Raw genomic sequence first — 15462 nt, forward strand, 5'->3', positions numbered from 1 at the left:
CTTCTGATCTTCTTCTACTCACCTGTCTTCTGACGTCTGGCTCTGCAAGGGGGGTGACGGCGGGCTCTGGGAATGAACCCCTAGGCGTACCTAGTGTTCCAAACCCTCAGGAGCTAATGGTGTCCTGTAGCCAAAGAAGCAGAGCCTTTAACTCACAGAAGTAGGTCTGACTTCTCTCCCCTAAGTCCCACGAAGCAGGGAGACTGTTGCCAGCAGTTCTCCCTGAAAATAAAAAACCTAACATAAAGTCTTTTCTGAGAAACTCAGTAGAGCTCCTCAGTGTGCATCCAGTCTGCCTAGGCACAGATTCTAAACTGGAGTCTGGAGGAGGGGCATAGAGGGAGGAGCCAGGTCACACCCTTTGAAAGTCTTAAAGTGGCCATGTCTCCTGCGGATCCCGTCTATACCCCATGGTTCTTGATGTGACCCCAGCATCTTCTAGGACGTATGAGAAATATCTAGGAGGTCAAACTTATCTCAATGAGAATGGAGGTCAGTGAGGGAACCCTCACTGACCTCCATTCTCATTGAGATAAGTTTGACCTTAAATTAAATTAAAATTGTATTTTTTATCATTTCCAGCTCCTTGCATCCTGCACTCTCTTAAATGCAATAGATATATATATTTATATATATTTATTTTTATTTATTACTGAACATCACTAGTTGCCATACCCCTATCTCCCCCCTTTCTATACACACACTACAGTAGTATACCTATACTGTATTTTTTAGGGGTTGGATGACGCCGGGATATTAGGATTGTGTGTTCTATGATCATATAGTCATATGGAATATTTTAAGAATTGCTAGAGTTATATCTCACAAGTGGCGCTGTACCCTATCTTTTCCATATATAGTATAACCTACACGGAGGGATTTTACACCCATGTTCGTTAGTACAGTGCAGTAGGTGTAACTAATCATAAGGCAGCATAAAGTACTGTATATGAATACACTTTATATAACTGAGCTAGTAGTATGCTAGCTGCATAGTTTCAATATGTTTATCCCTAAACAATACAACAGCAAATCTAAGATACTGCAGTAAAAATTAAAACTCTGCCCCATGCAATGAACCCTTTACCCCCATTCTCTTTCATGCCATGCTGAGGAAGGGTAGCCTTGCTATTGAATGCCACCGTTTCCTAGTAAGAAAATTTTTGAGTTCTGAAACGCACATCTAATGTAGGTTAAAATCACTGAGCTACTAACTATAAGAATTTGCTCTGAGGCAGTGATTCTCAAATACAGTCCTACAGAAATAAATGTGTAATATACCATAGATCAGTTCATACATGCCAACATTCTGACGGCAACGTGGGGGGTGCGGCCGCGGCATGAAGGGTCATGTCATGGAGCAGTGACCATGAATGGGGGGTGGGCCTAGGGCACGGCAGTGGAATCACGTCATTGCGGCCCTGCCCCTGCTACACAGTGCCGAGATTACCGACATTGTGAGTGAGGGGGAGGGCCATGATGACGCAATTCAGCATGAATTGCGTTACAGACCTCCACTGGACAGTGTCAACTGTGGAGGACTGCACGGGACTTCTGGGGAGTCAGGTGGGGGTGTCCAGCCGTGAGACTTGCCCATCCTTCCAGGAGGCCGGGGTCGCCACCCGGTTTTTAGGTACTTCCCGGCCATTCCGGGAGAGTAGGCAAGTATGGATCAGTGGTTCTCAAACTCAGGATCCCAAACAGTTCACGTCTTCCAGGTCACCTAGCAGGTACACAGGTGTAGTAGGCAGGGGCGGATTTAGTAGTGAGGGCGCACGTAGGCACAACAGTCATTTAGTAGTGAGGCCGCCCCTCACCTGCCTAATTTTATTATTTTATTGATTGGTTATAAGCCCTCATTTGATGATATCCAAATAGAATAATAAAAAAAATCCACTAATTGTGAGAAATTTTTTTTTTTTAATAATATATAACATATTTACTAAGTAGGACAACTTACAGGGACAGTATGTGCATGTCTTAGCCGTTTACACTTCATTCAAGATGGCATATGGTACAGTGGAAATATTTTGTAGTTACTGGTACTTTTTGGGTTTACAATACCAACACAAGCATCCAAGTGCTGCTCTCAAACAAGTGCTGCCCCTAGGCACGTGCCTAATGGGATATTCGCCACTGGTATTAAGTACTCACTGACACATTAAGATCCACATGTGGAACTAATTATTTCACTTGGGATTTTGTGAGGAAACCTGGAAAACATGAGCTGTTTGAGGTCCTAAGGACAGAGTTTTAGAACCCGTGGCATAGATTAATACCATTATGAAATGTTGGTAGTGTAGTTGGTGTTCCTAGGCTGTATGACTCATAAATTTGAAATAGAATTCACCCAGGAATGATATCTACAGTGCCCTATATAATATTGTTTGTTGTGTTACTTTATTGTATATGTATCAGGACGTCTGCTGATTTCTGCTTGTAATCGTTATGATCTTATTGTTAAAAAAAAAAATAAAAAAAAATCTAAAGTGTCCATTTATAGCCAGGTGAAATAAATGGAGTTCTTAATAGCTGAAAAAGGCAGATGCTGCTTAGGGCAGTACTGTTAGGGTAAATACGCTGGATAAAGAGATGTCTGCTCTTCCATGCTTTGTGTGGGATCCGGTATGATATACCGATGGACGGGATGCCGACGGTCATAATACCATCAACGGCATCCCGACAGCCTCCCAGAAAGTACCCTAACCTTCCCCTGCCCCCTAACCTAACCCTAACACTCCCTTGAGGGTGCCAAACCCTCCTGGGCGGTGCTTAACCCTAACCCTCCCCAATGTAGCTTAACCCTCCCTTCCCCGGTGCCTAAACCTAACCCTCCCCACTTGGTGCCTAACCCCCCCTCCCCGGTACCTAACCATCCCCCTTCCCATCCCCGCACCCTAACCCTACGATGTGCATGCAATGGGTCGAATGATAGGTCGATATCGTATATTCGTACATGATATCGACCTAGTGTATGGCCAGCATTAGAGTACTGGTTGAATAGCACTAACAATAATGACTGCAATATTTGGGCAGACCCTAGATTTAGCAGGCTGCAGTTATGGTCAGCACTGTGAGCAATGACCATGCAGCCCTTACAAATGATTCCTATTGTGCTACTGCTACCTGAAAAAATAGTGTTGGCACATTTGCATTAAATTACACACTGGCACTGCCGGAATATTGTACACGTGGCATCTTTCAGGCACTATTTTTGAAAATGATGCCACATTTTCTGTAATTTCTTCAGATATATGGCAGCAGAGACATATTTTAAAATAAATCCCTGGAATAATGGTGCTGGCAGCTTGCAGGTAAGTAAAATTATAGTTTAACCTCTGAACCGTACTTAAGCCCAGATTTATCAAGCCCTGGGGAGTGATAAATTTCACAGTGATAAAGTACCAACCAACCAGCTCCTAACTGTCATTTTTCAAACAGCCTGTATCCGGATCAGTATGAGTAACCGATGGCCGGGATGCCGACTATCATTATACCGATGCCGGCAGAGTGGCGAGCACAAGTAAGCCCCTTGTGGACTCGCTGCGCTCACCACGTTGCGGGCACGATGACATCCCATAGAGGGAGAGAAGCCTGTGGTGCCGGCATTGTACCACTGTGCGGGATCCCATCGTTGGCATTGTGATGGCCAGGATCCCATGCGGCGGTATGTAAACCGCATACCCCTGTAACATGGCAGTTAGGAGCTGATTGGCTGGTACTTTATCACCATGCAATTTATCACTCTCCAAGGCTTGATAAGGCTGGGCCTAACTATTCTTTAAATATAAACTTTTCTTTATCTGTTTTATAGGCCCTACACACTGGCCGATTACACTGAAAGATATGAACGATCTGGTTCATTAATGAACGAGATATCGTTCATATCTTTCAGTGTGTATGCACCAACGATGAACGATGCGTGACCCCAAGCTCGTTCATCATTGGTGCTGGATCGTTTATGCATGACAGCCAATATGGACAATCTCGTCCATATTAGCATGCAGGGCTATGGGGCCGGGTGACGGGGGAAGTGAAGACTCTTCACTCCCCCCGTCACCTCCCCCTCGCGGCCGGGTCACCCGCCAGCTGTATCGGCCAGTGTGTAGGGCCCTATAGTTGTTTGTTTATTAGTTTTTCTAAGTGTAACATTGTTGTCAATCTTTCCTCTTTGTCAAAGCTTAGAAAATGAGTGAGGTGTACAGAATTTCTGCCAGTGATAAGATCCAGTTTCTGGAGAAGAAATTAGCTTCCCAATTATCAGAACTGAAGACTGAGATAGAAGAGAATGGGGTACTGCGTGGCACCCCTAGCCGAGCCTACAGGTAGGTAAATGTACTGTATGAATTAACTCTTTGTAGGCTTCAGTACAACACTATGGTTAAATGATACCACTTTTCCACCAAAGTCCCGGGTCTGACATGGGGCTTACCCCATTTCCACTGCAGCGCAGATATTCCCAGGTTGGCGTCGTTCCCACTGCACACGGGTGCAGTGCTGGAGCTTGGAGATGATGTCATCCCCAATCGTCAGAAACTCCAGATTACCCCTGAACATCGGCCCAGAGTAGCCTGGCAACTTGCAGCGTGGGGAGGTGGATGAAGAAGGTGTTCTTCCGGGAGGATGTCTGCAGTCACAAGCTGTCACCGGGAGATGGACAGGGAGAGATTACAGCTGCCCACAGACACCGTCCGGATCTTTCCTGTTATCTACCACGTTTGACAAATCACCATGCTGTAAACAGGTCCCTGGTCGGATGACCTGGGTTACCCGTTTACACTGCCCCTTAACCCGGGTCCAACCGGCAAGCTTTGTGTGTAGGATTCCCATGTCACTGGCCCCTGTTTTTTTTTTTTTTTTGCTTTATTTCGCCCTTTTCCACTGAGCAAAAATTTGGGTAATGCGCGTTCATGTGCAAAAACCCAGGTGTTTGAAGGCAGTGGAAAAGGGGTATTTGACAGATGTTATGGATAGGTGTGCCAGATCAGCTGTTTTATACCAGATACATGGCATATTAGATGTAATTGTCATCTACTTTATCTGCATTTCTTTTGAAATTGCTTAATTGGCAAATCTAGTTGCGTCATATATTGTGCATTACGTCTGGTGACTATTTCCGTACTTCCCAGCCATCCCGATTTTAGCAAAACAGATCCACCATTCAGTGCTTGGGACGTTCATCCCAATTTACATAGTATTGAGAGGGGTTCCTCTCCCACTGGTGCCTCCACTGTGTGCACCATAAGAAAAAAAAAAATTTTTCTGGTAAAAACACCCAACATTATGATGTGGTCACATGCCCAGCAAGCCACAGCCACGCTCCTCATCCCTATTTAGGATTGTCAGCTGCATTTATTTCAGTGGTGTATTTTGAGAGATTAGTTTTCACATTCCAGCCCTCCTGTGTGTTCCCCATATACAGGCCTTTGCATTCTGGCCCATTTACCAGAACACACAAGAGGCAAAGAGCAACACATCCAGTCTGCAGAGCAAACACAGGTCTCATCACAGTGTAGGCCTTGATTTGTACAAGCGTAGCCAAATTTCCACCAATGCACATAGGTTTGCAGTACAAGATTATAGGATTTGTGGAAGATCAAAACTTGACACTGGGAAAGGAGAGGATATCCTAAGCACATTTTGAGAAGCCTTGCAGAAACAAGATTACCTAACTCAGAGAGAAAATGTGATGAGACAGAGGTCAGTAGGGCACATCTTTTTCTTATTGAGTTTATTTTTTATAAGTTTTGACAGAAGAAAATACAACAAACATAAAATAAGAAAAAAAAAACCCTCCCGCCACCCACCAAACCCATAGAGTAAAAAATAAATAGAATATTACAACACAATGCTCACCAATTACATGAGAGGATCAGCACAGAACATCATATCATTGTAATGCCGTCCCACTAGGAGCCAACCCATCAACACCTTGCCCACACCAGTAACACACTAGAAGCAGTCCAAGAACCCCATATACAATCATATTAAAGTACACAAATGCACTTAGTATATAAAAATTGTTTGTTTCACACCACTTCATTCATATGTGAACACCACTCAGCAAATGTAGGGCCTCTTGAGGTGGGTGTGGATTAACAGATTGACAGTCAAAAGGGCAACACCATATGGTTGACAGGTACAAAAGGTCGATAGGGTCAAAAGGTCGACATGAAAATAGTCAACAGAATAAAGGTCGACTCAAGTTTTGTAATTTTTATGTTGTTTTTTTTTGTATGTTTAACTATTTGTGACCCAGATTAGTAGAAACGCGTCCCCTAGTGGTTCGCTTCGCTCGCCACGCTTTGAGGAAGATGGGTGGCTTGCTCCACTTCGCTTGCCACAAGGTTACTAAAGGTAATAGTTTGAGACATGGATAGATAGATCGATAAATTCAGCAAAAGTTGTAAAAATATTAACCCCCCCCAAAAAACAACAACCAAACAAATGTGTGTTGACCTTTTGAACCTGTTGACCTTTTGTACTGTCTACCTATTACACGTCGACCCTTTGTAGGCGTTGATCATATGGTCTCGACCTATTGACTGTTGAGCTATTGCCTGTCGCTCTATGATTCACCACTCCCTTGAGGCCATCCAAGTGCGGGCAATTCAAACTTTAGCCAGAGTCAATGCATTAATTATATATTGATCAGTGAGTGATATATTGGACCCTGTCGCAGAGACTCAGAGCAAATATACACATTTTAGGAGATAAAAGTGGATTTTTACATCCTCATTCTGGTAATGCAGTTGGTGACTTGGGCCAAAAATGTTTGGACAGCAGAGCATTCATTAGGCGTTGGCAAAACTAGCACCTACAGAAGCTCCAGACCCAAATCTATGCAGAATCAAGGGGGTAAGATAAGCCCTATGTAGCATATAAAACTTCATCTGTTGAAATTGTACAGCAGAGGTGGCAGACAAAGAGCTGCCCAACATGAAGGACCACTCCTCATCTTCCACTGTGGCTAGGTTCTCTCCTCGTTTAAATCTAACTGACACTCGTGCAGGATCTGAGCTTTCAGTAAGGAAATAGGAGTAAATCCTAATAGTCTGTCACTTTCTGTCAGATGCTTGCAAAAGAATTTTAATAAGCTCAAGAGTAATCAGTGGAGGATGAGAAGAACACGGGGTGGAAAAGGGCTGACGAAGCGGTAGATACATTTGGGACCCCAAATTCTTAATATCGTCAAAGGTTTTAAGAACCCCAGAGAATCTGGCCCAGATTTATCAAGCCTTGGAGAATGATAAATTGCACGGTGATAAAGTACCAACCAATCAGCTCCTAGCTGCCATGTTACAGGCTGTGTTTAGAAACTGACAGAAGCTGATTGGTTGATACGTTGGGGTCTATTTACTAAGCCCTGGATGGAGATAAAGTGAATGGAGATAAAGTACCAGCCAATGAGCTCCAACTTGCCATGTCACAGACTGGGTTTGAAAAATGACAGTTAAGGGGGGTACTCACGGAGCGATCGCTGCTTAAAATCTAAGCAATCTGACTAAATTGCTTAGATTTTAGGCAGTGATCTCTCCGTGTGTACCCCCTACAGCGATAGCGATGCGCACCCCCGCGCATCGCTATCGCTGCTGCTAGATTGGCCTGCATGCAGGCCAATCTAGCGGGTCGCTCACTTCACCCGCTGGGTGAAATGAGCGCCCCCCCCCCCCCCGTCTCCCCCCGCATGCTCAGCACACATCGCGCTGTGCTGAGCGGTGGGAGAGATGTGTGCTGAGCGGTTCGCTCAGCACACATCTCTCCCACATCGGCCAGTGAGTACTGGCCTTTAGGAGCCTGTTGGCTGATACTTTATATCCGTCTACTTTATCTAGATCCAAGGCTTAGTAAATAGACCCCTTTATCCCCATGCAATTTATCACTTTCCAAGGTTCGATAAATCTGGGCCTCTATCTCTAATTCTCACTCTTTTTAACACCAGAGCTAAATCTGCCATTTTTACTTGTGTGCACTCTCTATCACTCACATGCACATTCTTATGACTCTTCCACTTCCTGGTGAAGTTCCAAACACCTCTGGCGCAATTCAACTATGCCTTGCTCTTATATTTTTCTTTGCAAGTAGCCCAGAATTTTCATGCTTTGTAATGTATGTTAATGCATCAGCCTTCTCAAGGTGTTCAGACATAACTGCCAATTAAAATTAATTCTGTCTAATAACCTTCATTTCCAGCTTCCTCTTTTATTCCTCCTGTTTAAAGGATATTTTTTAAAAGAAGACGTCTCACTGTGCAACTTTTCCTCAACTTGCTTATATAGAAATCTCTCTACAACTAACTTTCTCTTTAAGTCACTTATTTGCACATAATAATATAACAGTATGTGTAACTATATTCATCTGGTCAAATTCTTCTATACTGATATGGTCTTATGCACCTTAGGCAGTGTGTACATAATTAGGCACAGTGGGTCCTCAGTTGTTACCAAGCTCTATTATGAGCCAGGAATGAGGGCCTCATTGTGTGATAATTTTTCTGCTATATAGATGTATGGTATTTTGTTGCCAAGGCAACAAACATGGCCTGAAAGCCAAAATGGCGGCCACTTCCAGACCTGGTTGCCGTGGGCATATAGTGCCGTTTTTGGAATCAGTCTATGGGCCAGATGTTATGAAGTCCGAGTTGGCTGGAGGTTCAGGTTCCCGGCCGAACTCGGACGTTTTTCTAAAGCGGCAATCATGTACAAGGCAAAACCATGGCTTGTAAATGATTGCTGCTTTGAAAAAACATTGGAGTTTGGCCGGAAACCCGCAACTCGGACTTCATTACATCCTGCCCTATATATCTAAACATGCTCTCCCTAGAGGTAGTGCAACGTGTAACCACTCTACTAGTGGATACAATTATTTTTGTGTTATTTGTATATATTGTTTCGTTGCCAATGTCAACAAATATGCTCCAATTGCCAAAATGGAGACCACTTCTGGTTCCAGTTGCCACGGACTGGAAGGGCAGTTTTTTTAACTGATTTAAGTGATTTAACATGTCCCCAGCATTGGTGCGGTAATGGGTTTCTGTTATATTGGAGTTTTGAACTATTATTGTGTCCTAATGAATTACTAGTCACATGAGGTAGTTTTTGTAAACAGGAAGTGGGCGATGACATCACTTCCGGTCACATGGTCTGCGGTCATCTGATCTAGGACTGGTATTTAGGTAGAAGCAGGGCATTTGGTGGGGGTTGTCTGTCCAATACTGTGATGGTGGCCCTGTCCTGAGGAAGGCCAGTGTACACCGGAAGTGTGGCGGAAATACCGCTCCTGTTCATATTAAGATGATTTCTTGTATTTTGTCAGTATTTAGAACATTAATCCAGACATTAGCATTAATGTCTGTTATAGATATTGGTTATTATAATCGTAATACTAGCTCCAGTAACAATTAGCTCAATCTCTAAGCAGGATATGATGTCATAATTAAGTCTTGATCAGTACTAGTATAAATAGATGTCCAGTCCCATTCTGCATTTACCCCTTGATGAAGTCTGTGAGAACTGTATATCAATGTGATATTTTAGAATATTGTTAATAAATTGCTTGTAATATTTTTACACTGGGTATATCACTTTATTAGAGACACCAATGGTCGCTTGTACCCCCATCCTTTTTTCGGTAGACCCATTTGTTTCAGGGATTTACAATCCTTGTATCCTTGGGGACCAGCAGACGCTCTATACTCTCGGGAGTGTCGATATACATTCATTTGATAACTTCCACATTGTTAAAATCCTCTGAGACTGGTGTCGGTTTCACATGTGGCGCAGTATTATACCTTTTTCCCCATACATATATACATATATTAACACATAAACACATATATATATATATATATTTATATTTATATAAAAATGTATATTTATGTGTGTGTGTATACATATATATATACCAGAACATTAACTTAAAATTTTAATAACATAAAAAAAAGTTAATGTAGCCTGTCTTACTTTTGCATTGCTGTGCTGATGGGAGACATACACACACAGAACAGGAGGAGAGAACGTTCCTCTCTCTCCTCCGCCGGGTTCAACAACTTCCACCCACGCCAAGGCTGTGCATGCCCGGGATCCCGCCTCCTTCCCCTGCAGCCTGCGCTCCAACCAGTCACGGAGCCTCATTGGACAGCAGAGCCGTCATTCGGCTCGGTTGCCCAGTAAAAGTCTGCAGCTCTGGCGGCTGGTTGACGGCTGTCAGTGGGATAAGCAGGTAGCGCAGCATTGCAGATCGGATCAGTAATAGCGATCCGATCTGCGGCGGGTGACGGGGGGCCCTGTCACAGTGTGAGGCCCAGGGGTACTTATCTCCAGGGCCCCCCCATTAATCCGGCACTGCCTTTGGGATGAACTGGAACGGAGATAGCGAGCCAGGCCTACTCATCCAATATCGGTGACCTTATAAATGCTTTACAGAATGAATGGGCACAAATTCCCACAGAAATACTCCAAAAAGCCTTCCAAGAAGAGTGGAAGCTCTTATAGCTGCAAAAAGGGGGCCAACTCCATATTAAAGTATATGTATATGTATTTGAATACAATGTCATTACAGTCCCTGTTGGTGTAATGGTCAGGTGTCCGAACACTTTGTCCATATAGTGTATATGTATGTATATATATATATATATATATATATATACACAGTATATATATGATAAAAAAACAACCCATAGACAGTCCAAACTTGAATTTTCTAAAATGCATATTGACAGTTTTGACATGACCCTGGTATTTTTTGGCACATCACATCAGGTCTTTGGGGGTAATTCCGACCTGATCGCACGCTGCCGTTTTTCTCAGCGATCAGGTCACTACTGCGCAATGCGCAGGTGCGTCGTACGGGTACAAAGCGGATTGTTGCTGTGTGATGGATTTAACAAAGAATCCATTTGAACAGCCGATCGCAAGGAGATTAACAGGAAGAAGGCGTTTATGGGTGTCAACTGACTGTTTTCTGGGAGTGTTTGGAAAAATGCAGGCATGTCCAAGCATTTGCAGGGTGAGTGTCTGACGTCAGTTCCGGGACCGGACAGTCTGAAATGATTGCAAGGGCTGAGTAAGTTCTGAGCTACTCAGAAACTGCACAAACTATTTTTGTACTGCTCGGCTGCACATGCGATCGCACCCTTGCAAGGCAAATATACACTCCCCAGTGGGTGGTGACTATGCGTTCGCACGGCTGCAAAAAGTAGCTAGCGAGTGATGAACTCGGAATGACCCCATATGTTCACAGATGAAAAAATATCTGCAAAACAATAGGACCTCATACCTTTTGTGAAGCATGGAGGAGGCTTGGTTATGTTTTGGGGCTACTTTGCCTCATCTGGCATGGGGTACCTTGTACTGTGCAGGGTACAATGAAATTTCAAGGCTATCAAGGCATTTTGGAATAAAACATACTGCCCAGTGTCAGAAAGCTCTGTCACAGGTCATGGGTCCTCCAACAGGATAATGATCCAAAACAAACAGCTAACAGCATCCAATGGACTGTTCTGAGGTGGCCTTCTATGAGCCCTGATCTGAATTCTATTAAAAATCTATGAAAACAGCTAAAAAATGCAGTATAGAGAAGACACCCATCTAACCTGAGACTGCTGGAGCAGTTTCCTAAGGAAGAGTGGGGCAAACTACTTGTTGACAGGAAATTAATTGACAGCTACAGAAGTTGCACAATTGCAGTGATTTCCTCTTAAGATTGTGCAACATACTATTAGATTAACGGTCCCATCATTTTTGTCCCTGACATTTTAATTTGTTTCATTTTTTTTAAATGTTCTGTTAAATCAAAATGTAATGCAAAGTCTGATTTCTATTACCTATGGCATCAACAATTCTGGATTCCAAATCCTTTGTCACTTTCAAGTTATTTCAGTGGAAAACATGGGTTCGTCTTTTTTCATGGAAGGGTACCAACAAATTTGTCCACGTCTGTACATGTCAGTGTCACTTAATGTTTTGAGTCTTTACCAGATGCTAAAAACGTACTTTTTATTTCTAGCTCTGTCCCTATACCAAAGGACATCATGTTCTTCAGAAATGAGAGAGAGTTGATTCTGAAAAGAGGACTACAGGTAAAATCTCATAAAAAAAAAGTGCTGCTATAAGCATAATGATGGGAGAATTGATGGAGAATTTAGAAGTGTACAGTTATCTTTTGAATTAGATTTTTTTATTTTTTGTAATAAATTGTGGATATATTTAATGAAATAACCTAGAGTATTTTTCACCTGAACAGGACATCTTCATATTCACAGTTCCACAGAGTGTGTTTATTTATGTAGCACAATATTTGCTGTCAATATATAAATCAACATTATGACGATGGCACAAGGGCGTATCAAGAGTGGAGGAGGCCCATGTGCAGACTTTGTCTTGGCCCCCTCCTCTCTTGCCGGCAGCGTTGTAGACTCTGGGCACTAGGGTAACTAGGGGACCATAGCGCTGTCCCAGAGTCTAGTGCACATGAGCAGGTCTTCGGGAAAATAAAGCGGTGGCCATTTTAGAAAAGATTTTCTTACTGTGCATGTGTGAAACACCAGTTAAATGGCCACCGTGTCATTTACCTGGTGATCCCTGCAGCGCTGCTGCTGCCGACGCAGTACTCTAAGGGGTAAGTATTGAAAAAAATGGGTGCAGGGTGTGCGGTGTGTACCCCTCTGAACACCGGGGGCATGTGTGTAAACTGTACCTATTATAAATACGCTACTGCAATGGAACTTCTAAACAATAGAGATGGGAACAGGACCAATATAAATACCTCACTTAAGAAAGTCACAAAAACTATGTAATGTAATGTTAACATAATCTTCCATATTCATTTTTTTGTTAAAACTGTAAAGAGTTGATGACTGGTAAAAAGACCACTAGGTGTTGGTAGCTGAGTTCACATAGAGGTGACAAGCACTGTAGGGAATGAAAGTTGCATCAAACGTCAATGAATAGAAACTATAAATAACGGTACATAAAAAAGTTATGGTCCTATTAATATATTAGTTTTCTGAGAACCATATAAAATGCTATGTTCCTTGTGTCTTCATACGTATGTATGTACCTATAAGCTCTCACGAGTAGGGCCCTCTTCCCTCATGTGCTTATCTTTTTTCTTACTTTAATAATCTTCAACTGCACCAAATCCAGCGGTTTTCTGCCACCTGATACTTACAGCATGTCAGTGTCGCCTGCTGCTGTAGCTATGTTTATTTACCCTGTACTTGTCCTATATTACCTTCAACTGTAAGTTGCTGTTTTCCTGATTTGATTATTTGTTTATGTACTCTGTAATTGGGCGCTGCGGAACCCTTGTGGTGCCATATAAATAAAGGATAATAATAATAATAATAATATACTTGTGTGTATATATACTGTGACAAGATAACTGGAATAGTGGTGGAGGGTAGGTATATTTGCCCCAGGTTTCTTACCTATGGGTTTCAAAACCCCAGGAATATTGTGTTGATTCTGCTGAGAGCTTTTGGTAAGAACCGGATTAGGGTCCTGTGGCTGGATATGAGAAGAGCGGGCGGGTTCCTACATCCATTTAGATCCAGTTCGGGTCTTTGGGCTTTTAGCCTCACAGATAGCTAATTAGGCCTTTCAGCTGTATGGGTGTGTTAAAAAGGCTGTTAGCCTGATCATTTTTCTCTCACACTACTTGGGGAAAAGGAGAGCCTATGGAGTCTCTGTGAGAGAAACCTGCTCTTGAAATCCAGACATCTGTGTATGGTAAAAACTACTTGTATTGTTCTTTTTAGTGAGTTAGGATTATCCTGTGTATAGTTAGCGCCGGAGGGCAAGGTATTTAGGTGGTCATTCCGAGTTGTTCGCTAGCTGTTTTCGATCGCAGTGCAGCGTTTAGTCAAAAAAGTGGCAGTTCTGCGCATGTGTAAGCGGCGCAATGCGCACGCGCGACGTACTTTCACAGCAGCCGAAGTAGTTTCACACAAGGTCTAGTGACGCTTTTCAGTCGCACTGCTCACCGCAGAGTGATTGACATGAAGTGGGCATTTCTGGGAGGTAACTGACCGTTTTCAGGGAGTGTGTGGAAAAACGCAGGCGTGTCAGATACAAACGCAGGCGTGCCGGGGGAAACGCAGGCGTGGCTGGCCGAACGCAGGGCGTGTTCGTGACATCAAAACAGGAACTAAATAGTCTGAAGTGATTGCTAGGTAGGAGTAGGTCTGGAGCTGCTCAGAAACTGCACAATCTTTTTTTTGTAGCCGCGCTGCGATCCTTTCGGTCGCTCTTCTGCTAAGATAAGATACACTCCCAGAGGGCGGAGGCTTAGCGTTTGCACGGCTGCTTAAAGCAGCTAGCGAGCGAATAACTCGGAATGAGGGCCTTATTTTGATGTTTATGTCTATTTTTCTGCACATCAAAACTGATTGAGGCCAGTTGCACCAAACCAATGGACTTGTGTGGTCTCTCAGCTGCTGCATCCTGCAATCTACCCCTGGAGATGGTCCCTGTTCCCCAGACCCTGTTACAATACATAATAATTTATTCCTCTTTAGCATCATATTATTTGCATACAAGTTTTTGCTTTAGCTACTTTTTGTTATGATAGATAAGTTATACCTGTCGCTCAAAGAAATTCCACATTGGACAATAAAGAGAAGAGTGTGTGGGCATACAGTAATGCGTTCATTTCCATTAGTACAATTGTCTTTTTTCTTTTGTGTTCAATAATGCTGAAATGCATAGTGTGTTGTTGTTTTTTTTAAATTCTAAATGATCTTGTTTTGGTTGAAGGTGGCAGCAGGAAAACCAATTGTTATTCAGGCTGATGTCATGCAGAGAGAGCTGGAAAGCTGTCTGAGAAGAGAGTACACTGAGGACAATCTGCCTCTCCTTCTGCATCAGGTGAATGTTTCCAAATATCACATTGGATAAAATATTATACTGCATTCATGACTCTCAAACTCGTTGTATCCAACTTGTTATATCCAATTTCCAGTGTTCAGAAAATGTCTGTTTCTACACACTGACCATGTATATAACACAATTCCTCTTGCTTCCCTTACATCTTCAAACTATTTTTATGTCCCAGGAATGTTAAATTCATGTTTATGTAAGAGAAGTATTTAAACTGGACCCATAAACTAGCTGGTAGAACTCTTGTCATGTGTAAATGTTCCCACTTAGTAGTGGAATGTGTCTGGAAATTATTGTACAATGTTGCCAACTGTGGGAGCTGTTACTATAGGGGAGTTTAACTGTTTGCTTTTCTAGGTCTTTCTTTCTTTCTTTCTTTCTTTCTTTCTTTCTTTCTTTCTTTCTTTCTTTCTTTCTTTCTTTCTTTCTTTCTTTCTTTCTTTCTTTCTCTCGCTCTCTCTCAAAATCTCCAACATCACTACATGGCTTTAATACCAACCCAGGGGCATAAATACAGGCGTCAGTGGAAAGCAGCCCTACAGGGTGCACACTGACCTCCTCCATTGCTCCATGATCTGCTTTA

The 15462-nt window shown here is 42.9% G+C and overlaps 1 protein-coding gene across 4 annotated transcripts in view; it reads left to right on the forward strand.

Moving 5' to 3' along the window:
- The first annotated feature begins 4184 nt into the window (after positions 1–4184).
- The window catches only part of LOC134909816 (uncharacterized), a 366238-nt gene continuing 354960 nt past the window's right edge, over positions 4185–15462 (forward strand). Inside the window, exons 1-3 of one of the 4 annotated variants that reach the window (XM_063917096.1) lie at positions 4185–4325; positions 12007–12079; positions 14757–14867. In XM_063917096.1, coding sequence (XP_063773166.1) covers positions 4189–4325; positions 12007–12079; positions 14757–14867 — 321 coding nt within the window. In that variant the 5' untranslated portion in view covers positions 4185–4188. Of the gene's footprint in view, positions 4326–12006; positions 12080–13663; positions 13731–14756; positions 14868–15462 lie in introns of those variants that run through there. The other 3 variants (XM_063917098.1, XM_063917097.1, XM_063917099.1) reach the window with 3 other exon arrangements.

Source organism: Pseudophryne corroboree, chromosome 4 (assembly GCF_028390025.1).
Source record: "Pseudophryne corroboree isolate aPseCor3 chromosome 4, aPseCor3.hap2, whole genome shotgun sequence".
NCBI lineage: Eukaryota > Metazoa > Chordata > Amphibia > Anura > Myobatrachidae > Pseudophryne > Pseudophryne corroboree.